Below are 26,372 nucleotides of genomic sequence, written 5' to 3' on the forward strand. Positions count from 1 at the left end.
CGGTCGTTTGTGCACTCGCTCTACGAACCCGGCGACCCGAGTTCGATTCCCGCTCTCAGCCGACACCAGTGATGGTGATTTGAACCGGTCCTGGGCCTCCCCTAGGTCTGCTCAGCCTCAAACAAGTACCTGGTGCGGTGTGTAAACACCACCCGTTCGTGTGCCGCATTTGCCATGATAGGAGCTCCCTAACAGCACTTGCCCCAACAATTTTTTCAGGCTATAGGGGGCAGGGATCAGTGTCTTGGTGTTTGTTGATATGCCTCGTGATATTAGTATCATATTTATTAGCCAAGGTCATGCCACTGCTGGGATAAGACCACCCCAAGCCGCCACCATCTCTCACAAATCCTGCGGTGTGACAGTCCACCTCGCTCCTGCACACGAGCTGAGTTTATATTAGTAAAGAACACAAAATAATAACAACAACAACAACTATCATAAGGGTCATTATATTATAAGTACATACATGTGCATATAGTTTGCAGAAATGACAGACAATCGTTGCTTGCAAGAACGATTCAAAGCATATGTCGTGAGCGTCAACATTTATTTGAATAAGAATTCGAGGATTTTCGCTCAAACGGCGTTTAAAATCCGCAGCGTCTCAAAGCAACCGTATCAGTTAAACCGAGGCATCTTTACAGGCCTCGTGTGCGCGTGTGTTCGTGCGTGTGATTTATGAAGTTGCTGCTTGAATGAACTTAGGCGTAACGTACAATAACATATTGATTATACTACCCGCTAGCGAGCAGTGGAGTAAACACAGCCCGGCAGTGTGGCTCTGTGGCTTTCAAAAAGTCCTTTATTCACATTCACTGCCCCATTCATTACATTAGAGGTTTAATCGGTCACATTTGGCCAAACGCATCATTGTCCCAAGTAAATAAAAAATAAAACGTAAGTCCACGTCAGTTCAGTCGGACAATGTGAATCCTTCGAATGGATTGAACAACATTTCTAGGTGACCGGGTGGTTCGAGCGTTAATCGGACACCGCTAAGATTCTGGGTTGGCCACCTGTGATTAGACCTTGTCCTCAAGAGTACGTATGCACGTTGAACTTCTTTCGCACCGTACGTAGCCAACCGCGCTAATCGGAGGTGCGCATCAAGACGTCTCAGTGCGGTCTTCATCTTGTTGTGGGTGCGTTCGTTTATGTGTGAGTGGAAGTCTGCATTTATTTGACCGATTCGAAAGAACATTTAAACATTTTTGTTAAAATTAATTATTCTTCACTTTCTTAATAGTTGAGTTTTGTTGTTGTTGTAATCCTCCAAAGGTGGCAGGAAAAGTGAAGAGTGCTTCGACATGGAATTTCAAAATAGGATGCGACAGGGAATCAATTTTAAAGCTACAATCAGGATGCGGAGGTTGTGATGGGTGGGACAACGTGTTCCAGGATGGCGGGGGGCAGGTCCCAGAGACCGGAGCTGCAGTAGCACCCGGAGGTTTTGCGGCGAAGGGGAAGACCTGAAGCCAGGCGGCGTTAACAATGGATCCTCAGAGGTTGGGTGTCGACTGTGTGACAGTTGCCGGATCAGGCAGGAGGAAGGAAGTGATGGCAATGTGTGATGATGGTACCCGACATCATTATTGGCCCGTGGGTGATATCTGGATGTTGATCGCTATATGCAAGCGGGTTCCCCCGTGGTCATTGCGAATAACGCCGATTCTTCTTCGGCCCTTGCCGCGTGCATCAAATCTCGCGCGAAATGATCGATGCCGTCGTTCCATTTGTATACGCTGCGAGTAATGAGTACAGAGGTGCAGCGGTTTGCTTAGTGGTTAGTGCGCTGTGCTCTGAACCCGGCGATCAGAGTTCAAATTTCCAGCGGTATCCAAAACGGTCGTGGGTGTCCACCCGCGATCAGAAACTCGCACTGATCGGCGTGGTGAAGTATGGTCCAACAAACCCTCGTGACTGACACTGTTGGTTCAAAGGTCTTCATCCAACAGTGGATTAACAAAAGGTTTCTATATATAATCAATATTAATTTGTATTTGTATTATTGAACTGAAAGGCTCTACTTGAACACAAACTTTAAGGCATCGCGGGGAAAGACGCTGAACCAAGTCAACCCCTGAGCGGCTTTTTATGATGATACTAATAACAATAATTACCATTTTAAAAACAATATGAATCACTTCTGCTCGCCAATAACCGCAGTGTAAATGAAAGAAAAAAAACATTCTTGCGAATTATGACAATTCTGGCAAATCGTCTAATTCGGGACGGGGGGGGGGGGTGCCGTGGGGGAGGGCGGGGTGGCTTGTTAGGGGGGGTGGGGAGCGGCGTGGGGGGGTGGTAGGGTGGGTGTGGTGTGGTGGGGTGGGGGCGGGGTGGTGGTGTGGTGGGGTGGGGGTGTGGTGGGGTGGGGGCGGGGTGGTGGTGTGGTGGGGGTGGGGGGCGGGGTGGGGGTTGTGGGGGTGGTGGGCGGAGGTGGTGGGGCGGGGGTGGTGGGGTGGAAGTGGTGGGGTGTGGGCGGGGTGGCGGGGGTGGGAGTTGAACCGTTCCACGTCTGTTGCGAGACCTCCCCCAGCGCACCGCAGAGACAGCGGCGGCTGCATCGCGCGTGCGGTGAGATGCGCGTCGTCGTTTTTTGCCATCGCCACGCGGTTTAGCGACAGCCACGCGAGTGAGGCAGCAGCAGCAGAAGCAGCGACGGCCACCCAGTCCGACTTGACCTGCGTCTGCGAATGTTCAGACGTCGAATGGCCGTAGCCAACGGATTCCTCCAGCACAAATAAATATTCTGATTCTGAACAGTTTACATCATTCGTCTCGTGTTCGCAATCCCTGACCACCCCACCCACGTAAGGGAGAGGATCACTGGTGTGGCGCTAGGAATGCAGGCAAAAGCTTAGGGCCCCAAGTAAACAAAGGGGTTCCCAGATGTATTTAAAAAAAACGAATAAATGTCAGTTCGAACTCAGATCCTTATGTCAATAAATACATACAGAAATCCCATCATTCTAATGGCACACTTACAAATATTTGTAATTAATCAATAGCCTTTGTTATTTCACACGTCGGTATAATCGCCAAAAACCGCCGATGATGATATCAGCCACTACGCTGAGCATTCGTTTTGCGTGTCGTCATTTTAAGATGTTCTGTGTCCATGTTTTTGTTTGTTGCGGTTGCACCCGAGTCAAGAGCCACATGGCTCACGGGGCTACACCTAATAAATAAACTTGAAACTTGAAACGCAAGTTAATATAAGTTGCGTTGTTTCCCAGCAGACTGTTTGTTTGTCACATGACGCACCCAAAAAACTCATTTATGCTTAGGTCCGGCCCCCCAATGAGCTGGTACCACCATTGACTGAGCCCCCCCCCCCCCCATCATCATCCACGCCCTGCTGAAGGTTCAGCGGCCCCCTTTTCTAAACTCTCGAAATATTTATCAGCAGTGGCGGCCTCCTGTACAGCACAGGGCACGAGAGCCGATTGCTGGATGGACAACATCGGGTTGCATCTTGGCCGCCGCCATAAACGTCCACGTGATGATGGCATCAGCAACCTCACTATGGGAACCTCATTTGCCAGTAAAAATATGATAATTGTTTTTTTTACCCTTCTATCTGGCAACAAAACTGACACCTTTTTACAAGGAGTCATGTTTGCATAGACCGCAATACCTGCATCAGAGTTATGTCTTTTGTTTGTATTATGACTGCAGGTATTGCGGTCTATGCAAACATGACTCCTTGTAAAAAGGTGTCCGCTTTGTTGCCAGATAGAAGGGTAAAAAAACAATTATCAGCAACCTCGTTGAGCATTCGTTTGTGATAGCCAGGTCGCTGGTTTTAAAAGAGCTGCATTGCTCGGTGGGCCTTACCTGGTTAAAATAATAAAAAATCGTTTAGTTTAGCATCGTCACTCATTCTGTTCAGCGTTCAACGTTTGTTTTATTTTGTTTTATTTTATTTCTAACTACGTGACTTTACCGAAAGCACCAGAGTACGTTAAACGTTTGTTTAAAGTTTACTTAACATTGACCGCGCCGTGCCCTCACAGAGTTATGCCCCCTTACCCCTCCCCTCCTTTTTAAACAAAGGTCACGCTAATGGCTCACGCTGAGCCAACGGTGGAAATTCCACATTGCCAGGGGCGAGTCTTTTCATTTCACAGCCGCTATTGACATATTCCCCCACTCCCGCCCCCAAGTTGATATTTGTTTGATAGAACATTTTTTTATCGAACACCCAAACTCGTACTCTTAGGTTTTTTTCGGTAAAGTCACATAGGTAAAAAATAAATAATAATAAATAAATAAAATTCTATTGGATTTTTTTGCCTACGTGACTTTACCGAAAAAAGCTAAGAGTATGAATCCTTGCAGTCGCGAAAACTTCCAATCTAAAATCCCAAACTCGTGATTTTGAGCATGTACTCTAACCCAGGGGTCTGCAACCTGCGGCTATGGATCCGCATGGGGCTCGTTAAGGACTGCCTCGTGACCGGTATTTATTGAGGACACCACCGTCTCTCGTATCCAACACACAGTGCACTGTGGCTCTTGAAATATTGGGGCGGGGGGTGTTACCGAATTCGAACAGAAATGGCTCTTCTTGTTGTTTCTGTTCACGACCCCTGCTCCAAGGCACTGCGGGATCTCGCTCAGCCGATATCTTCTCTCCTACTGGAGATAGTCTCCACTCTAAGAGCAGCACAGGTATCTACATATCCGTGGGTTCTCTTTTAAACACATTCCTGCGGAGGGAGCTGCTAGGAACGTTGGGTTGCTCGGTCAATGGCCATGGTCAACGGCGGCGTGGTGTATTCCGCAAATATGACCGACTGTGAGGGCGGGCACAAGCCGGCGTGAGTAGGTTAAACGTTGAGTTTTATAAGGGCACCACGGGGTGACCATCCCCTCCCCACCCAGCCTTACCCCTCCCACCCCCCACCCAGCCCCACCCTCCCTACCCAGCCCCTCCCCACCCTCCCCTCTCCACCCAGCCACACCCCTCCCATTTTTGGATTCACGACGGACGGACGGACACAATAATCTCCTGTGGGCTGGTGGAACCAGGAGGTTCCTACCAGTAACGAACGCTTTCGGATGTCGTGCCACGTGTGTCAAAGAGGGAGGAATTATTTTGACAATTACGAGGAGAGAAGCTGCTGTTGCTTTGCAACGGGAAATTAGGAGACAGCTGTCATGTTCACGACGCTCTTTTCATAATCCTTCAGTGCTCACAGGAACCTGATTTTTTATACGTTATAGTAAAATGCGAAGATGATATTCGTTGTGATGGGGTTTTTTTTGTCTATGTTCACTAGGCTTTAGAAAATATTCTGGCAAGAAGGAAGTGCTTTGATTGGAGCACACATTTGGAGAATGAGAGCGATTTTAAATGAGCCGTGGTCAGTCTTCTGTATGCGTTACTTCCACCTCTGCGATGTCGCTATTTATTTTATTATTATTATTTTCATTATACGTATTCTGAACTTGTTCTTTCGCCCTTTCAATCCAACACAATGTCTTGGTGGTGTCATCACGGGTGGCCGAAACTCGGAATCGAACCCAGGACCTCAGCTGCACAGGCCTCGGTGCTCAGACCTCGAATCCCCTGAGCCACTCCAGCCACCTCTAAAAGTCATTTTTAAAAAATATGTTCACACAGCTCTCTCACAGACCCCCTAAGGCCTAAGTCAACCCGGCACCATCGCCATTTCTCATCACCTGTGTAATTGTAAACCCAGTGTATGCAACGCTAGGGTCGAGTGGGTTCTGTGAATGCGCGCGCGCTTTGCTTGCGGGTTTGGTTCCGTCGGCTCACGTTGCCGTGTCCGCCGCCCCCCCCCCCCCCCCAAATCTCCCTCCGCCAGGTGCGCCTGATGGAGTCGGGGGACAGGGCGGCAGGGGACTCGAGCAACGAGCTCCCGGCCGAAGCCGCGGGTCAAGGGGCCCACGGGCCTGAGGTCACGGCAGAGGTCGCGTTCGGGTCTCTCCTCCCGCAAGGGCCCATGGGGCTGCCTGGCCCTCAAGGTCAGAAGCGTCCGCGTATGCGCGCGGCGCGTGCGTTTGTGATGCGTGGTACCGTATGACGGCGGTGCAGTGGGTTACCGCGCTGTGCCATGGAGTGTGCCGACTGACTTCGATTTCTGACCACGGCTGACATCAATGGCGAGTGACATCTGAACCGGCCCTGGCCGTCAAGGAACTCGCTAACAGCACTTGCCCCAAACAGTCTGTATGGAATAATAATAGGGGTTTTCCCCTTTTTTCTGGCAACAAAACTGAAACCTTTTTACAAGGATTCATGTCTGCATTAACCACAATACTTGCAGTCAAAATGCAAACAAAAAACATACTATGATAATATATGCATTGTCCTTGAAACTGGGGAAAAAGGGGACAAAACCCTATTATTATATTTGGGTACTGGCAAAGGAGATCTAATGATGTAGTCTGTATGGATATGTATATCGGGGATCTTTGTCTCTGCGTCCATATAGCAGTGGTGCGGCGGATAGAGCACTGTGCTACGAACAATGCCACCTGGTCAGATTCAGTTTTGTGTGTTCTGCCCCAAAATTAACAATTGCCGAACTATGCACAAAGTTGTTAACTAATGTAAGACACGTGGTACATGCGTTCATTGATCCGTGGCGTGTCTTCGCGCGTGCACCCACAGGGCTCCAAGGGGAGAGGGGACCGGCCGGACAGCCCGGGAAGCAAGGTGAGAAAAGTTAAATCCATCAAACATTCATTTTCGATTAAATAATATCATCGGCTATTTTCATATTCGTTATATGTAATTGGTTCGTGTGCGAGCCCTTAAACTAATAGGGGCCGCTACATTCACTATTGTAGTGCCGACCTGCCCGCCAGTCTGGGACTCCCATTCGTGACGTCGACTCCCTTCGCCCCTGTTCAAGTCCAGGCTTGAGGCCTACGTTTCTCTCTGTCGATGACTGTCTCTCTATCTTTCTGTGTAATACATCATGAAGAATAAACAAGGCCACTGTTTGTGTGCAGTATCCTGAGCGGCGGTCACATGTGACCAATATATAGCTTCAAGCTTGGACTGTTTGTTGATTAAGTTGATTCATTGAGGTAAAATGGCCGTTAACTGAATTTTTTATGGTACCATATTGTAAATAGAGGAGGGTTTTTTGCCTGTAAGATCGGCCAGTTCACCCGCATTGATTCAGGCGAGCCTGACTCTGCTAATGATGAGACACTGACTGTCACAACCGGCCCAGAGTTTGCCCGGATTGAACCAATGCTGCTGAAATAGATATGCACTCCCAAGAAGGCCGTGTGCGACTGATGGTTTGTAAAAAAAAAAATATATACACTGTTTTGTTTTTCTTCACGCCGAGCGATGCCATATGTGAAGGGGGCGTATTTGTCCGCTGATTTATTCCGCTTTGTTTATCGGTGATTCATCGCATGCCTTTCAACAAAAGCGGTGGCTGCTCGCCACCTCCTCGCCTCTGGAAGGCAGGAAACCCCCGATGGTGCCACGGTCAGCTGATGATGCCGATGATGTCACCAAGCCCCGGCCACCATGGGATCAGATTTTTTCCCCAACTATTCTCGTGGTCATCCGATTTAATACAATTAGAGTACTCGATTACTCAAATAATCGGATGGCTCAGCTATGTTATCCTACGGTCCAGTATAAGCTGACTAATATTGGACATGCGATGGGATCGACAATAATTTGGGCGTTATCCGTTGGAGGTCGTGGTTAGAGCTGGCAGTGGTGGTGGGTAGGGTTGCAGGGTGGGTAGATAGGGTGGTTGAGTGGGAGAGTGAGTGGTGGGGGAAGTGGATAGCCCGCCAGACAGAGAGCAGTAAAACTCTCCTAACAATCCAGGAGTCGAGAACGGGTAGGGGAGAAGGGGAAAAAGTAATCTTGTAAAGCCGCCAGACATAGGCAAGTGGACCGAACCGAATTTCATTGCTCGGTGTCTCGTGGCTGCCAGTTGCTGTAGTAAATCATCATCATCATTAGCGGAGGAATTCGTTCGTCCCGTTGGAATCGCTGTTGAACGCACGCGCCCTGTCTGCCTGTCTCTTAGCAGGGCCTCCCATGCATGCCGCATTGAAGATTAACACGTGATTTATTTTCACGAATTAATTTTGAAATTGCCTACACGTTGGGGGTTTCCTGGGTAAATAATTGGCCCGATTGTGGCTATCAGCATCATTAGAAGGAGACTTGCTGATGGGGGAGAAAGAGTGCGATGGGGGCCGGGGTTGTGGGGAGAGGCGATGGTTGGCAGCACTGAACTGTGAACCACAGTGATCCGAGTTTGATTCTATGCCATGGCTAACGACAGTGAGCCAAATGTTTGCCACTGTTTTTTTGAGCGCGGTTGGCAATGTAAGGGACGAAAGAAGTTCAACACACACGTGATGCCTGAATTGGCTCCGACCACCACCTCCCCTCCACAACCCCCCCATCCACAGCCCTTCGACCTATCCACACAAACAGCCCCCGCCACTATCAACACGATTCCTTGTCTCCCCGTGTCACACCAACCTAACCCTGACCCTGGCTTTCAGGCCCTGTTGGACCGGCTGGACAAGCGGGACCCCCAGGAATTCCCGGGAGACCTGGCACCGAAGGGGCCCGTGGAAAAGCAGGACCCATGGGACCCACAGGCCAGTGTGTGGTCGTCCATGCGTGCGCGTGCGCGCGTGTTTGTTGTCTTGCTGTCTGTGTGGATGCTTACGTAACCCTGCGAAGCGTTTTTCTGGTGTTGATCACGTGCCCCTCGCTCGGCGCGATGCCCGATGTTTCGTGCCGCACGCTGGAACTGAATCCGCTGCACGCGCTGGAGGCGGAGCGTAAACGTCGGACATCGCGCCGAAGAGTCGTACAATGCCGCAAACTGCACGCCACGGTCGTCCACACGTTTGAGTGTTTAACTTTTTGGCAGCCAGTTCGGTTGTTTGGATATTTGTTTGGCTGAGTGGATGCCTGTGTTTATGTTTGTTTGTGAGGCTGTTTTTGTTGACGTTTCTAAGCTTTTGTTTGGGTTTTGCTGTGCGAATGGTTTATTTTCGCAGCAGTTTATGTAATTCCTTGGGTCGCTTGGAAGCTTTTTAAAGGTCTGGTTTACGTTTTCGTTTTGATCATTGTTTGAATATTTATGGCCGTTATAAATTATCCCTATTGGTCTCTCAACACCTGGAATAACACGATAACTAATCCTCTTGCTGCTGACAAGGATGATGATGATGATGTTACTCACTCGGTCAGCAAGTAGTCCCAGAAAAGTTATTTATATTATACCAGTCTATAAAAGTGAAATATGGGCACATAAAATATACACCAAATGTCTTCATATAGGCCACATTCTTTCAGAACGTTTAACCTTGGACAAATTTTTTTTCACATAATTAAAATGTGAACCCCAACATTTACCCTGACGGAGACAAACTCAAAAGGTGAACTTTGTGGGCGATGGAGTGTGGTCCTCAGCCAATGGTGGACATTCCACGTTCTCGTGGCTCTGGCCATTCCATACATTCGACAACCAAATATTGACTTCCCACAATTTGAAAACTCACCCGTGAACGCATCGTGCGCATTCCGGGACTAAGCTACGCACACCTGACACGCACGACAGCAGCCGCCGATCGCCACTCAGTGGCGGTGACATCACCACCGTGGTGCTTGCGCCAGCCTCGGTACACTTTTAGACTATCACGTGAAGTGTCGAAGGCTGTCTGGCGGGAAGTCGTGGGACGGACCCGCGTGTCAAGGGGTGAACATGTAATTACACTTACACACATACACACGTGTATACCGCTCAGTACGTAACATACGAACGTCTGCATAAACACAGCACACACAGAGAGACACGTGCGAGTTTGCACGCGCCCGCCCACACACATGCGTACGCACATTTAGCGGTGCCAGGACCAGTTCTGTTTCCATTTAAGTGTTTGGACTGGACGGGACCTAAGGGAAGAGAGAGAAAGTCGAGAGGGAAAGAGAAGAACACGCAGAGACAAAGATCCTCCGTATAACCTTAACAGACTGGTGGGGCAAGTGCTGTTAGCGAGCACCTATGAAGGCTGACAAGGCGAACGGAGAATTCGCCCTCGCGATCGATGTATCTTATTATATAAATACAATCAGCCACGCCATTTGTGGCCATGTGACATCGCCCAATGGCTTGTGATGACAAGACACCAGGCGAGTGTTTATGAAGGGCGCCTTCTGTTTAGAAACTGGACTTTACGAGGTGGCTGGGATGGTTGCGAATATTGAGCAGCACCGAGCCAGTTTTTTTTGTTTTAAAGGAGGCGAAATGATTTACCAAGGGGTGACAGCTCACAGTAAAACTTTCCACAGTAGCAGCAGTAGCAGCAGTAGCAGAGCGACTCACAACCTCCTCGATATACTGTATGTGTAGTGCCAGTGATTCGGAGACAAGGGTTTCCAGGAGGCACCTTCTTTATTTAACAAGTCCACACCTCACAGGTTCGTCCTCGCACTCTCCATAGTTGCCTAGCCTGACCACAACCCTCATCGTCTAACACTGATGGCGCTGACCGAGATGGCCAACAACTATCTGTCCCAATTTAAAGCTTTCGCGACTGCAGAGATTCATCTTCTTGGTTCTTTTGGTAAAGTCACGTAGAAGGGAAATAATAAAAATGAAACATAATAAAATAAAATTCTCACGACGTTTCGGCCACAATGGCTGCTTGCGTTGTGGCCGAAATGTCGTGATAATTTTATTTTATTATGTTTTATTGTTATTATTTTATTATTTCCCTTCTACGTGACTTTACCGAAAGAACCAAGAAGAACTATCTGTCCGCGCAACATCCAGCGAAGACGGCAGCGACGGCGAGACGAGTCCACTCCCAGAACCGGCAGCCCTGAGCTCCCTCTCTCGGCTCCTTTTATGCCACCCAGCGCGGCCTGGCTCCGCCCTGACCGCGCCTCCCTTCTCGAACCCACCAGCAGGTTCCAGGGGCCTCCAGACAGGGTCCTCCGTGACCCTTGCCCCAGTTCCTCCGCTCTGCCAACACACCGTGCACGCCCTCACCGGCGTGTGCGCTCTCCGTCTGCCGCAGTTGCCGCTGCTGTCCACCAGCCGGCGCTGTTACACTACATACATATTCCAAGGGCCAGCACCGCCACTGCCACTCATCGTTGCTCTCCGCACTCCTGCCCCCTGTCTGCACCACAACCTCCTCCTCCTCGTCTTCTGTACACCAAGTGCCGGGTCCATGGTCACTGCCGGGCGTCGTTTCTCCGTGGCAAGCCCGGCCGTCTGGGACGCGGACATCATCACCGTCTCCCCGCTGCTGCTGCTGCTGAACATTCTCAGCAGCAGCAGCAGTAGCAGCAGTCAATCCTTGAGACATTAGTGGAAGGCGCCTTACAAATAATTATTAATAGACTTTGCCTCAAAGTCCCCACTACTGCCCCCGGGATTTCGAGCGACGCCAACTACATTATGCGCGTCACAAATAGCCGTACAATGATTTCATTTCCACAAGCTTTCTCCAACACAGAGAGACGACGCTATTGTTGTCTTGGGACCCTCCCCACCACACTGTTGATTAAGCCTCTGTTGCCTAGCCCGGCAAGACGAGGGCATACGATGGTGGAGTAAGGAATGACACTTCGTAATCCCCGTGTCTCACCCACCACCCTATCTGTGTCTCTGTGTCTCCACCCTCTCGGTGTCTCTGCTTGGCTGTGATTTGTCGTCTCCGACTCAATTCCAAAATGCTTGTGTCTCACTTATCTCTCTCTCTCTCCTCGTCCCCCGCACCTCTGATTAGCGCGATTGGCTACGTACGGTGCGAAAGAAGTTCAACATATAATGCATACATCTACCACTCTCTCCGCCTCCGTGTCTCTCCTGTCTTCTTCTGCGTCGTCTGCCTCTCTCTCCACACTGGGTATCTCCACACTGGGTCTCTCCACACTGGGTCTCTTGATCAAAAAGTTCCTGGATGAAGAGTCTTGACCCCTCCGACGTGAATCGCAATCCTCGCCATGAGCAGCGCAGATCCGAGACGGGTACTAAAGTGGTCGGCATTTATTACTCTACAAAAAAAACAACAACATGCAAATTATAATCGGGTGGGACGATAGAGGTGGGGTAATGAGTTATAGAGTTTAGTCGAATGTGCTGCCCGCACCTCTCTCGCTCTGTCGAGCCCCACGTCAGACAAACTTGTGTCCGTCTTTGTTTGGCTGTCTGTTAATCCATACGTCTGTCTGTCTCGTCTCTGTCTGCTCTGTCCATTTACTGTGATGTTTATTGTTCCATCATTTAGTCTGTCCATCTGTTTATCACTGTGTCTGTCTGCCTGCTCACCTGTCTGTCTGTGTATCCGTATTATGTCCATCTGTCTGTCTATTTGTCTATCTGCATGTCCATCCGTTCGTCCGTCCATCTATAATTGTGTCTGTATGTACGTCAGCCTGTCCTTCTGTCTGTCTGCCTGCCTGTACGTTTGTATGCCCACCTGTGTGTCCATCCACCTGTCTGTATCTGCTACCTGCCGTTTCTGTGTCCGCCTGTGCCCTGTACCTCGCTCCGTGCAATATTCGCCGTGACGACCACGCGGTCTGGGTGCGGTTTTCAGAGCGGGTCACGGCTCAACGACGCCCAATAACCCCGAGCTCCCACCACCACCACCACCCACACATCACAGGGGTAGGGATGGAGGCGAGACGGCTGAGACGGTGAGAGTGAGAGAGAGCGATGGGGGAAACGAGATGGGAAAAATAAACAGGGATTTAACGTAATCCGCCCTCCTTACTTTTGCGTAATTTTCCACTCTTTAAAAACACACGCGTCTCGGTATCTGCGCTACTTTCCCCACAACAGCCCGTTCTTAGGCTACACGGGGAGTATTTGTCTCGTGTTGTGTACGTTGTCCCTGCCAAAGTCATCGCAAGTCAGTCAACCCATAACACCTGGGTCTGGTCCCGTTGACCATCCTGCCAGCGAGCCTTCGACACGTCGCGTGACCTCAAAGTGCACTTAGCCTGGCACAAGCGCCGTGGTAACGTCAACGCCACTTAGACCACATCGCGTGTAGTCTTTAATTAACACTGGTTGGGTAAGTGCTGTTAGCGAGCACCTATTTAAAGATCGGCCAGCATCACGCCCGCCCGCATTTTGTTTCCTTCGTAGCAATGTTTACACACCGCACCAGCCACTCATTTGAGGCCGAGTCGACCTCGGGGAGGCCCAGGACCGGTTCAGATAATCGTCACTGCCGGTGTTGGTGGCCGTGAGCGGGAATCGAGCTCGGGTCGCCGGGTTCGTAGCGCAGCGTGGCGCTTTAACCACTGACGCGCACACGCGCGCGCGCAAATGTAGACGTCCGTGTGCTAACACGATAGGGGAAATGGCCCATTATACAAAGTAAACATAATTGGGCATAAGTGGTCCTAAGAATGGCGTAATTAACAGGGACGACATTAAGTCTAGCTGTCGTGGGGTGCAGAGTCGGGGCTTTAGAAGCTTTTATTGACTTTGCTTATACTCGGGAGAGGACCATTATGCCGGGATTCAATTACCACACCTGGCGTGCAACAGCCACCACGACGCTGCTGCTGCTGTTGTTTTAACAACAACAATCCTTCACAGCATGCACAAGAGCGGCCTGATGCCGCCATGGGAATGTGGAATTTCCACGACTGCTTCGCGAGCATTCCCGGGCAGTGCTTTTGCCCCGCCAGCCGATCCGACAAAACTTTCGGTTGCACGTTCGAGCGACCGTTCATTTATCATTTCAGAATTTTCATGTATTTTTATTTCTGTCCCACGATGAATCCAAACTGCAATATTTACAGTGTCATGATTTAGCAAGCCGGGCTTGGTATGTACGTTTGTTGAACTTCTTTCGCACCGTACGTAGGCAACCGTGCTCGTCGCAGGTGCCGGGGTAAGGACAACAAACTAAAGACAGTCGGTAGTTCTGAAGAAGTCAGTTTTCGATCTCGATTATTTCAAAGGGCGTAGCTGCAGCGGCTTCCTAATACACTGGTCAACAAAAAAAAAAATTCTGGCCTGGACTTTTGCAGCTGTTTCAGACTAATTTCAGGGTGCTGATTCCAAATCTGATCTCAGATTTGCTCTATCACATCTCATTTTATACTATCGGCATACCCCATTTTAATTGATTTTACCCGAAATTAACTCTGTCACTTATGATTGCAAGTTGTTGTGAGTCAGTGACTGCTTTAGTGTTAAAATATGGTGCTGTATTTTTAGGATAGTGTGTTTATAATATAATTTTATGTAGATATCCACATTTATTTAATATTTTTCTTCTGCAGTTTTTATTGAAAATGCAATATTTGATATACCTTAAAACCGTTGCAATACCTTATGCCAGAAAAAGTGTGCTGACCAGTGTTATCGGAGGGGAAGCGCGTTGCTGACGGGCCGCTGAAACGCATCTGGAAGCGCGCGATGCGGTGACCACCGCCTTGGTTTTCGAATTGTTGGCCACAAGCTGCTGCGACGATGCAGCGCAGTTCGCGTGGTTGATGGTTTCTGCTCCTTGACTTGATTTCCAGAGGGCGCGGTTTCTATTCGATTTCCCGGCGCGGCAGTCGAAACAATGATGCGACGTTTTTATTTATATCACCCCCCAGACCCCGCGCCGCCTTCCACCTCGGTTAAGTCGATCGGTAAGGTCACGTGTGGTGGGGTAAAGTGTGGGTACGTGGCAGAGTGCGGGTACTTGCCACCCAAAAATACCCACCAACTAGAACTCCCTTCTAGCTGGTGGCCCATCCGCCAGCAGTGGCATGAGCAAAACATTTCAGGGCTGCCCCTTGACCTCGTCTCTACCTGTACGTGTGCCTGCTGCTTACGCTTGGGCCAATGTCTCCGAGTGTGTGGGAAGAGGCAATAGAAAGGGTCCGGAGAACGACCGACGGATTTTTTTTCTTTTTTTTAAAGAGAGGTTGTGTTTGGAGAGTGGACCTCCGTGTCTGTGTGTGTGTGGTTTTTTTTCACGTCCAATCATTTGTTTATTTAATGTAAGCAATGCGTGTAATTAGGCAAATTGCGTGTTTATAGTGAACAATGGCGGTCAAGTGCGGTCACAGGATATTGCGAATGAGGTAGCAAAACGCCAGCATGTTACAGGTCACGAATGTTTAATCAAGGCTCTGTGCATGGCTGGGTGTGTGTGTGTGTGGGTCGCAACGAGGTCGACTCAGACCCAAATGTGTACCTCGTGCCGATGTGTAAACATCGCCACTGGAGAGACAAAGGCGGCCGGGCGTGGTGCTGGCCACCCACCCCCTCGTCTGCCGTGTCGGCCTTCATAGGTGCTCGCTAACATCACTTGCCCAAAAGTCTGTTATGGCTAAAGGGGGATATTTGTCTTTGTGTTTTAGAGTGGCCACTGCTATAAGCCGGATATGTTGGCTCACTGCCAAAATGCCTGAACCGGTCCCGGGCCTCCCCTAGGTCGACTCAGCCTTAAATGGGTACCTGGTGCGGTGTGTAAACATCGTTACTCTGGGTGACAAATGTAGCCGGGCATCTGTGCAAGTGTGCCGGTCTGTGTACGTGTGTTTCTGCGCGAGAGTGTATGTGTGTGTGTGGATTTTGAGTAAACGTTGAGAGTAAGTGTCCTTTTGCCTTGCCGGGTCGTTATTGGCTGTTTAGGCAGCTGGAATCGAGGGCTAATTTAAATGTCAAACACCCACACACATAAATCCGCGTCCAAAGGCAAAGATCCCCCATATAGCCTTAGTAGACTGTTGGGGCAAGTGCTGTTAGCGAGCACCTATGAAAGCCGGAACGGCACACGAGGGGGTGGGTGGCCAGCACTACGCCCGGCCGCCTTTGTCTCCCCAGTGGCGATGTTTACACACCGCACCAGGTACTCATTTGAGGCTGAGTCGATCTGCGTGTGGCCCAGAAACGGTTCGGATAATCGTCACTGGTGTTGGTGGCCGTGAGCGGGAATGGAACTCGGGTGGCCGGGTTCGCAGCGCAGTGAGCTAACCGCTACACCCCCCTCCACACACACAGGCAAAAACCCCCCGTATAGCCTTAATAGACTGTTGGGGCAAGTGCTCTTAGCGAGCACCTATGAAGGCCGGAACGACACACGAGGGCGTGGGTGGGTGGCGAAGACCGACACACATACATATAACACACCCTCGCTCGCACATGCACACGCCCGTACACACACGCTCATAAACACATGGTCGCACATCTGCGCACAGATGGCTGACCCAACAACAAATAAAACAAAAACATACGTACTCTGTGTTCCGTAGATCGAGTTCTCGATGTTAATTATGGCACGGTTTTACAAGAGTTTTTATTCCGTCACGGGTCGGAATGCGACGAATCATCGATTCATCGTCGATTTCAAAAGACGCACAAAAACCTCATCTGATTCCTACGCTCACGACACATGCATCGATCGATTGTTTCACAAGTAGGTAAAGGCGCTGCCCTGCAGCTGCTTGCTCATGCCCCTGCTACCGGAAGGGCCTTCAACTTCTCTGGAGCCCATAGAGAAGCCCTCGCCGAAGGGTATTTGGCCTACTCTTTCCTGCACGCTGCCCGGGCGTCTTGGAGTCGGTGGGAGTTACCCACATGGACTAACTGCGGGGTGACCCTCCGTACTTCTGGAGTGGACAGAGTCGGGGTGGAGGGGCCGGAGTGGTGGTGGTGGTGGTGGGGGGGGGGGGGGGTAACTGCCGCGCCGGGAAATCGAAATGCAAGTCCCGTGTGCTAGCCATGACACCACGGCAGCGTCCCTGTTCACGAGTAATGCAAATCAAATGCGGATATTCTCAACACGTAAGTTTTCATTTTATTACATTTCCATCGGTTTTTTGTATCTCTCTGCGTTCACTGCGTTTTCTTCTATGAACCCGCCACGTTTTCGTTTCACCCCCCCCACACCACCACCATATCTCTCGTGTAGATGAGACATATTGTCCCAGTCGACTCAGCTTTTATATATATATTTTATAATTATGGAATGAAGGACCCCGCTGCGTGATGGTTTAGCCACACTGGATGTTGCAATCCTCGAGGATCGCCCGTTCCCATTCGATTCCCCGGGGCGGCAGTTTGAAAACACCGGGCGAGTTTATTCCGCCTCTGACCACCCAGCGGTTACAAATGAGTAGTCCCGCCGGTCCACAAGAGATGGCACGTGGTGGGGTAACGTGTGGGGGGTGCACACACCTCTTTTAACAACGTCTGGTCAATGTGGAAGAGTAGACCAATTACCCTTGAGGGTTCGCCCCCTAGTTGTCGGGGGGGGTGGGGCGAGGGGGGGAGGCTTCTACCAGCAGTGGAATGAACAAGCAATTGCAGGGCTGCCCCTTTATCTTTTTACCCTCCTCAGCCCGTACCCGTGAGTTGCCACTGACAACGGTCGCGGCGCGCGTCTGATGTGTCTTGCGTCACCTCTGGCAGTTATTGGAGATTTAAGCACGAAAATAAATATATAGACGGAGCGGACAACATTGCCCTTCTGGGACACCGCTCACGGCGCTCGCTGTAACGTACTGACAGTGTGTCCATCTCGTTCTGCTGTTGCATTGCAGGCCGGCCCGGCGTGGCGGGGCGAACCGGCCCCACCGGTGGGCTGGGTCCTGTGGGACCGCCTGGAGGAATAGGGGTCCCCGGCCCCCCCGGACTCCCGGGGTCTCCCGGACCTCCTGGACCCTCTAGTCCCACGTCGAGCAACCAGAACGTGGCTCTGGCTCGAGGAGAGAGTAAGTGATCGCGGGAGACGCGGTCAATCGTTGCGTTCGATATTCACGAATTCAAAAAATTCATAAAAAACAAAAAAATCCGTCGAATAGATCACGCAGCTCATTGATCAACGTCACGTGACTGTTCGGCAGGGAGCCGCCTCCCCCACGTGCACGCTGACGTGGTACGAGCGGGGGATGTGGGGCCCATCGGCACCCCCGGACCCATCGGACCCCCAGGTACATCACCTGTCACCACAATCAACATCATCATCATCAGTCCATCACTGCTATCATCTTCTTCATCATCATCATCCTTACCGCACCACTGTTTTCAACACCGGTACCACCACCATCATCATCGTTGTCATTATCTGATGATTGTGATTATTCTTTGGGTCTTTCGGTAAAGCCATGTAGACAGAAAAATAAATAAATACAATTTTATTTTTACATACAAATATAAATTTGTATTTTTATTTATTTATTTTCTATCTACGTGGCTTTACCGAAAGACCCAAAGAATATAAATTCCTGCAGTCGCGAAAGCTTTAAGTCAAGATTACATTGTGATTCTTATCTTCCCTCCCCCTCCCCACTCTGCCTCTGTGTGCACAGGAGATCCCGGTCCCCAGGGCCCTCGTGGTTTCCCAGGGAGGGATGTGAGTGACCTTGACCCCTTCTCTCGGGGTTAGGGGGTGGGCGGGGGAGGGAGGGGCGCGGGGGGCGGGGGCACCGGGGAGGGGGGGGGTAATCATCGACTGTACGCCTCGAGTGACTGCACCAGAACCCTTGAATATCAATTTTAAAAAATCTGCAGTAAATTACTCAAATTGGGTTTGCCCGCAATAATAATGTCTGTTCTTCTACAAAGCGGTAGTTGCGTTCCTGAAGAACGCTGCGTTATGGGAAAAAAACGCCTTTTAAAATATAAAATAAAGAGTAAATCACAGTCCGCGATAGCACGCGAGATGCGTACGCAGGCTGAACAAAGACTGAGGCGTGTGGGTAGCATCTAGAAGCATCCAGCAGCATCCCGTCTTGTGCGCTGCTACGCCGAGGCAGCCGTACGACTACTCGCGCGACGCGGTTCCATTCACTCAATCGCGTTACATCCAATTCGCGTCTGTTATGAACAAAAAAGTGTTCTCTGATGTTCTTAGGGTTTTTTCCGTAATTTGTGATTTTTATTTTATTTTTATTTTACTTTTATTAATTTTAATTTTTTACTTACGTGACTTTACCGAAAAAACCTAAGAATATGAATCATTGCAGTCACGAAAGCTTCAAATCTAGAATTGTTCCCTGATATATTCTTCGCGTGAAATCCAATTCGCGTTATGACTGTTTCATCATTTTATATAGCGTCATTCATGCCAGCGGCATCCCACAACGCTGTACGTTAATTATGCACAAGGATCAAATCTCATACACGCAGATGTCTACGCCCATAGCAGCAGCAGCATCGCCGCCTGCTGTGAAGGTTCGGCAGGACCCTCCAGAAAGAGAGTCGTGATTCTCAGCAAGGGCTCTCCCTGGTGACCGAGCGTTTATCGCGCCCGCGAGAATAACGACCGCGCGTGCTGGTTCTTTCGCCTCTGTCAGGGTCTCCCAGGGCCGGAGGGGAGACCTGGGCTTCTGGGACCTAGGGGAGAGAAAGGCGAGCTGGTGTGTAGTAGTCGTTGTAGTAGCCGTGCCATACGGTCACCCTAACACATTCGTCCGTGACACCGATTCCCCCCAAAGATGATAAAAAATATTTACTGTGCTCGGGAACATTTCGGGCAATGGCCCTTCTATCTACGGGGATGCTTTTGCCAGTGCAGTGTCACAGTGGTGAAGAATCTATGAAGAGGCTTTAACCTTTCTTGCAATAAAACAGGTTTTAAAATGTTCGAACGCCAAATTGATATCCCTGTTGCGAGGCATCAAGCCTGCATCGACCACACGCAGTTGTGGCGTAAAACAAAGCATGCAATCAAACATGCTCTGAAAAATAAACGCGTTGTCTTCGAAACTGATTGGCTTACGCCAGAGACAGCCATCTTTAAGCCCTCGTCTCACCCGTGTCAGGCCAGAGAACGCCAAAAAGGATGCCTTGCAATAGCTATCTAGTTGGTGGTTGAACATTTCAACACCTCCTGTTGTAAAATTTCGATTTAAAGCTTTCGTGACTGCAGGGATTCATATTCTTGGTTCTTTCGGTAAAGTCACATAGAAGGGAAATAATAAAATAAAATAAATGCTGTTCTTGTTTAAATATTTTTATTATATTATTTCCCTTCTACTTTACCGAAAGAACCAAGAATACCTCCCGTTGTATTGCCAGAAAGGATAAACACTTCTTATTTATTCATGAGTTGTGATACTGGCAAAAATGTCCCATAGATATCATTGCTCAAGCCGAGCTATTAACACTTCGATACTTGCTTTGTGGTTTTTGCTGTTCGCCTTTTGGCGTCCTCTCTGATTTGACGCCGGTGTAGACCTCTCAGTTTCAAAGCCCATACTACATTACACCAGAGCATGTTTGTCTGCATGTGTCGTCACAAGTATGCGTGCTTAATGCAGACTAAATGCCTTGCAATGTGTCTGTATTTGGTGTTTGAAAATCTTTGCCCCTCCTGCCTGTTGTATTGCCAGAAAGGGATAAAGCCTCTTCTTGTTTTTTCACCAACATGGCCCTTAAACACGGCAGCAAAATCCTGCACAGACTTGTTCAGAGCATGACCCCCCCCCTTACTTAGCCGAGCAATATATTTCTGACCTGATGTTTGTTCCTGACCCCGTGTGTTGTCTCCGTCAGTCTTCTCAGTGTAATGCCAAGCATGCCGCTTCTCCCTTTGCATCTTTGCGCACTTTTCCACCCGTCGTCCCATTCATCGTTGTTCGTGTGCAAGTTTCTGACACCGATTAACGTCGATTTGTGTCATTGTTATGACGCATTACTTTCACCAATTATGAATGACCGTTGGTATAACTATCATTGGCATAAATGATCAAAGTCTTTTAAGATTCACAATTTTGGCTGTGAGTATTGTAATGCTGATATGGTATAGCCTCACATCCCACACCACGTGTTCGGTGAAGCTGCCCGGCAGATTTGTAAGCGTGCTATGTCTCTTTCGGCCACCAGGGGGAGCGCGGAGAGCGAGGATCGCGTGGTCCCCAGGTACAGAGGAAAGAATAACCTCCATTCTCTCGGCTTCAGTCTGTCTCTTAGGGGACGTCCATAAATGACGTCACGCACCTGGGGGGGGGGGGGGTCAGACGTTTGTGACGATGTGTGACAAGGGGGGGGGGGGTTGAGAAATGTGACGTCGCATCAAAATGTGCAACTTTAAATAAATATAGACAACACGTTCTACTTAATTAAATAGACTTTTTAATAAATGTTTTCTCCTACAATATCAGAGTGCAGCGCCACATTAAATACGCACTACAATTACACTATGAGACCTCCTTTACCAGTGGCAAAATATAGTAGTAGGTTTTTACCCTTTAAACTGGTACAAAAAACTGACACCTTTATTCAAGGCATCATGTTTGCAATAACCACAACACAAGCAGTCAAAATGCTCCGGTGTGGGCCGCGTGTGAACAACGCAACGCTGGCGGTGAATGGGGTTGCGAGTGAGCTAGAGAGAGAGAGAGCTTTGCTCTGTTAAGAAGCCTTAAATGTCGATGAGTACCGGCCAATTACAAAGCCTGTGACTACCGCTCATGGCGTTATTGTCGGTGTTGCGTTGTCAGATTTTACAATCGGCGTTGTGTTTCTCTCGTTGTGCAGGGTGACACTGGAGCGAAAGGGAGCAAGGGGGAGTCCGTGAGTGGAACCTGGATTGTTTGTATCATTTTTAAATCCTTCGTTTGTCCAGGCAAGCCTTGCCGCGTCTCGAGACTCGTGCTTAGCAAAGTCCTGCCTGGGATGTTTGGCTAAATCGGTTCTTTCTAATGCTACAGATGTCAGTGATGTTGGAACATGAGTGCCGAGCGATATTCGAAACGTTCTTTGACACCCCATTTTTCAACACTTGCACTGACCGGCATAGTGACATTTGGTCAATCAACCCCCTCACCCCACCATGACCGGCACTGCTTGTGGATTGGCAAAGAGTTGTAAATTATCACGTCAATGTCACCTGTTTAACCCGGTTGAGAATGAAAGAGGCCAGCATAGTCTCATTTGCAAGAGTGACCTGAGTTTTCAAGAGTGTATTAGTTTCTATTATATGTCGGGTTTTTTTTTGTCCCAAAGTATTTTATTATTAAAAAAAACGATAAACACGTGATATGAAAGGGGGTTGTGACACCAGCACAACCCACGGATTACGGTGCAATGGAAACCTGCCAAAATCCGCATGTTTAAATAAACCCTACAACCCCCCGGTGCCTTCCTAAGTTCTGATACCCCTGTAGGAGAAGAAGGGAAGAGAGAGGGGGGTGCCTAAATGCCCTCGTGAATGCTCTTAAGAATCCATGCCCACTGGAGGAGAGGTAGTGAAGGGGTTTCGTGTTTGGTGGTGAGCTTCCTCCCTGCCCCTTAGTTGTGCACTCAAGACGCTCTCTACAGCAGCAATCTTTGACAATTTATTGGACCATTCCTGCAGTGTTGGGGGAACGTGACTCTTTCCAGTTGGCTATAATGGTGCGTTTTGTCAACATATGTGGTTTTAATGTTGTCTGTTTATTGGGCTCATGTGATGCTCCCTGCAGCAATTGCATTCGCCGCAATGTGTTTGGGTGATTTTTGTCGTTTTAAAAAACGATTCTTGAAAAAAATCGGAACTCAGAATTGCGTCAGAGAAAGAGCAATGAGTCAATGGAATCCACAGACTTGGCTAGAATTGCACCCAGGTTGTCGTCGTACTGCACATTGAACTTCTTTCGCGCCGTACGTAGCCAACCGTTCTCATCGGAGGTGCGACTGAGATTGACGTGAAATAAGAATGCTGACTAAGAAAATGTAACACTGTGACCCTCCCCCCCCCTCAACAGTCCGACGGCTGGCAGGCCTTCCAGGAGCTACAGGCCGAGTTTCAGCTGCTGTTGCGTCGCGTGACTCTACTGGAGGAGATGGTGTGGCCAGGTGAGATCACCTTGTGCCTTTCGGGTGAGATCACCTGTGAGTTCAGGCGAGATCACCACTGAGTTCAGGTGAGGCTACCTGTGAGTTCAGGCGAGATCACCAGTGAGTTCAGGTGAGGCTACCTGTGAGTTCAGGCGAAATCACCTTGTGCCTTTCAGGTTAGATCACCTGTGAGTTCAGGCGAGATCACCTTGTGAGTTCAGGCGAGATCACCTTGTGAGTTCAGGCGAGATCAGTGAGTTCAGGTGAGATCACCAGTGAGTTCAGGCGAGATCAGTGAGTTCAGGCGAGATCACCTTGTGAGTTCAGGCGAGATCAGTGAGTTCAGGTGAGATAACTTTGTGCCTTCGGGTGAGATCAGTGAGTTCAGGCGAGATCACCTTGTGAGTTCAGGCGAGATCAGTGAGTTCAGGCGAGATCAGTGAGTTCAGGTGAGATCAGTGAGTTCAGGTCAGATCACCTGTGAGTTTAGGTAAGATCACCTTGTGAGTTCAGGTGAGATCACCTGTGAGTTCAGGTGAGATCAGTGAGTTCAGGTGAGATAACTTTGTGCCTTCGGGTGAGATCAGTGAGTTCAGGCGAGATCACCTTGTGAGTTCAGGCGAGATCACCTTGTGAGTTCAGGCGAGATCAGTGAGTTCAGGCGAGATCAGTGAGTTCAGGTGAGATCACCTGTGAGTTCAGGTAAGATCACCTTGTGAGTTCAGGTGAGATCACCTGTGAGTTCAGGTGAGATCACCTGTGAGTTCAGGCGAGATCACCTTGTGAGTTCGGGCGAGATCACCAGTGAGTTCAGGTGAGATCACTTTGTGCCTTCGGCTGAGATCACCTGTGTGTTCAGGTTAGGATCACCCTCCAACTATCCTCATCCGTGCCCATTTCTCAACTTCACGCACGACCCCTATACCCGACTGCCTCTCATTCACGCTGCACCCATCAGACACCCTCACTCACCATCACACTCCACCTTATTCCGCCTCGCATACCCCTGCAACATCAGCTCCATTCCCAGCCCCTGTCCCTCCACCCATTCCATCGCCTTCCTCACTGAACACCGTCGGATTGCATCTTAAAGCGCACCTGGAAGAGGGCGCGAAATCAATGCGAAATAATAGAATAGAATTTGATAGCCGATGCATCGCGAGGCGGGAGCGCCCCCTGGTGGCAGCGGGCGACCGTCGCAGGCTGCGATTTCAACGAGACGGTGGCCGCGGCGTGCGAGATTGGCGTTTGGCAGATCGCGGGGGAGGCCTTCGTCCATGTCAGCGGGGGGGGGGGGGGGGGTAAAATCCATGAAGTGCCAGTGATGACGACGGGCCCTGGCACAAGGTTCCCCGAGCGCCAGTCCTCACAATCGTGCACGCTGGCGGTCGCCAAACGCGTCCCACGATTCTCACGAGGAACTAAGAATCGGAATATGAATTTCGATGTAAAGCTTTCGTGACTGCAGGGATTCATCTTCTTGGTTCTTTCGGTAAAGTCACGTAGAATGGAAATAATAAAAGAATAAAATAAAACATAATAAGATAATTCTCACGACGGCTGCTTGCGTTGTGGCCGAAACGTCGTGAGAATTATCTTATTTTGTTTTATTTTATTATTTTATTATTTCCATTCTACGTGACTTTACCGAAAGAACCAAGGAGATGAATCAGAATATGTATTCGTACTGGAGGAATCCGAGGAGCTGCGAAGATCGTTTTCACAGATGTCCAACTCTCTGGGTCACGTGGGACGCGCGAGCGCTGTACACACGTGCACGCACGACATCTCTCAAGCTGAATCGGGGCTACCCTCTTACGTGCACGCGGGGCACGTTTAGTAACCATCGGGCGCGTGCGGTGTGCGCCGATTGAATTCGTATCCGAACGGCGGCGGTCGTGCATGCAGGAGAGATTACCCGTGAGCAATGACCACACTGGATTGTTGGGAAAACCTTCATCGAGCAGCAGGAAGGTGGGTACAGTGGCATCTATGGCATTGCCTGCAAATGACCTTTTGACCTTGCCAATCCCCCATCTCTTCCTTCTTGCCCCCCCCCCTTCGCCACCGGGACATCCAGAGCCACTCCCGGCCGGTGAGGCAGAAGGTGGAGTCGACGCTGGTCGTCTCCTGGAGCTCAGGAGGAGGAGGGTGGCTCCACGCACGCCCGGACAAGCGACCTCGGTGGCCTGAACCGCGCGGCGCGACCAAACACAAAAAAAAACTGGAAAGGCCACGGCAGGCCCGGTACTGGAGCTTGCGCGCTACGGGTTAGGGTTGCCACCTGTCCTGGTTTTCCCAGGATTATCCTCATTTTTGGAGGTAGCTGCTGTCCTTGGGAACTATGTAAACCTTCCCGGGATATCAAAAGTCTCAGTTCCGTAGTTACAGTACGAATAATAATAATAGTGGTACACAGCGCAAGGCAATGCATTTACATGTGGTTCTCCCCTCTCGCGGTATTGTGAGATATTCTTCTCATTCCCATGACACATCCCGGTTTTTTTTGGACCTCATAGGTGGCAACCTTAGCTATGGGGCAGGGGTGGTGTGGAGGGGGGGGGGGTTGGGGAGTGGTGGGGAAGGTGAAATTGACAGCTGTATGTTCTTAGCGGAGGGTGATGTGGGGGGGGGATTGTACACCACATCCAGTGTCCCTCTCACTATGGCTCTGGCTACTACTACGAGTCACGTGCCACCCTACTGCACGCGACCAGCGACTCGGAAAACCATTCGGTGACAAACTTGGCCCATGGCTGTAAAACTCTCCCCACTTGGCTCGAAGCGCTGCCTCTAAACGGGGGAAGAGGCACGGAGTAAGGGGGCAATGCTGCCCTTTAGTCGAGAGGCAGAAACCCGATTGAATAAATATTTGATGGGGGCGGGGGGGGGCACTAGGTTTTCAGTTAAGGGTAGGAACAAGCAGACCAAGCAGAAGGTTGATAATAGTGGCTGTCTTCTGTCAACCCCTTGCATATTGCTACCAACAAATGTCAGCTGGATGAAGTGTGTGCAGGGACTCCGCTACTTACGAACTTTCAGAGACACGAACAAACTTGTGCAATCTTGAATTGATCTTGATTTGAAACTTGTCCAGTTGCCTGTTCGGACTGAGAGTCGTAAGTTCAACTGCCGCGCAATAGATGGCGGTGATTGCATCTGTATTTACAGAACATGAAGAGCCAGTGGCATCAACATCTACGGGACATTATGCAACTTTTAGAGTACACGCCGTAACATCACGTTTGGAATAAACAGGGGTAAAGTTGGGACTTTCAAACAAATCGACTTACGAACAGAACTCTGTAACGTAACTCGTTCTTAAGTAGAGGAGTTCCTGTACATGCTTGGTCCACGGCCTTCAAAGGCCAACAGCACTTGCCCCTATAGTCTGTTAAGGCTGTATGGGGGATGTTTTCATGTCTTGTATCTCTCTGCTCATTTCTCTCTTGATGGTCCTTCGCCGGTAGTGGAAATTCCACATTCCTATGGCAAGGGCCGGTCTGTCCACAGCATAACCCTAATACTAAGCCGGTCTTGCCTCGCCTTGCAGAGATAATACGGTTAAGGGCAGAAATGCCAAGCGCGTGTAGT

The 26,372-nt window shown here is 49.8% G+C and overlaps 1 protein-coding gene across 2 annotated transcripts in view; it reads left to right on the forward strand.

Moving 5' to 3' along the window:
* LOC144945299 (uncharacterized) overlaps window positions 1-25,296 on the forward strand; it is a 123,594-nt gene extending 98,298 nt beyond the window's left edge. The window contains exons 5-15 of one of the 2 annotated variants that reach the window (XM_078873708.1): window positions 5,841-6,000; window positions 6,650-6,694; window positions 8,533-8,631; window positions 17,558-17,728; window positions 17,861-17,947; window positions 18,326-18,369; window positions 19,313-19,375; window positions 20,844-20,879; window positions 21,498-21,533; window positions 22,706-22,796; window positions 24,859-25,296. In XM_078873708.1, the coding sequence (XP_078729834.1) occupies window positions 5,841-6,000; window positions 6,650-6,694; window positions 8,533-8,631; window positions 17,558-17,728; window positions 17,861-17,947; window positions 18,326-18,369; window positions 19,313-19,375; window positions 20,844-20,879; window positions 21,498-21,533; window positions 22,706-22,796; window positions 24,859-24,971 (945 nt within the window). In that variant the 3' untranslated portion in view covers window positions 24,972-25,296. Of the gene's footprint in view, window positions 1-5,840; window positions 6,001-6,649; window positions 6,695-8,532; window positions 8,632-17,557; window positions 17,729-17,860; window positions 17,948-18,325; window positions 18,370-19,312; window positions 19,376-20,843; window positions 20,880-21,497; window positions 21,534-22,705; window positions 22,797-24,858 lie in introns of those variants that run through there. The other variant, XM_078873709.1, reaches the window with a different exon arrangement.
* Window positions 25,297-26,372: the final 1,076 nt, after the last annotated feature.

Source organism: Lampetra fluviatilis, chromosome 37 (genome assembly GCF_964198595.1).
Source record: "Lampetra fluviatilis chromosome 37, kcLamFluv1.1, whole genome shotgun sequence".
NCBI classification, from domain to species: domain Eukaryota; kingdom Metazoa; phylum Chordata; class Hyperoartia; order Petromyzontiformes; family Petromyzontidae; genus Lampetra; species Lampetra fluviatilis.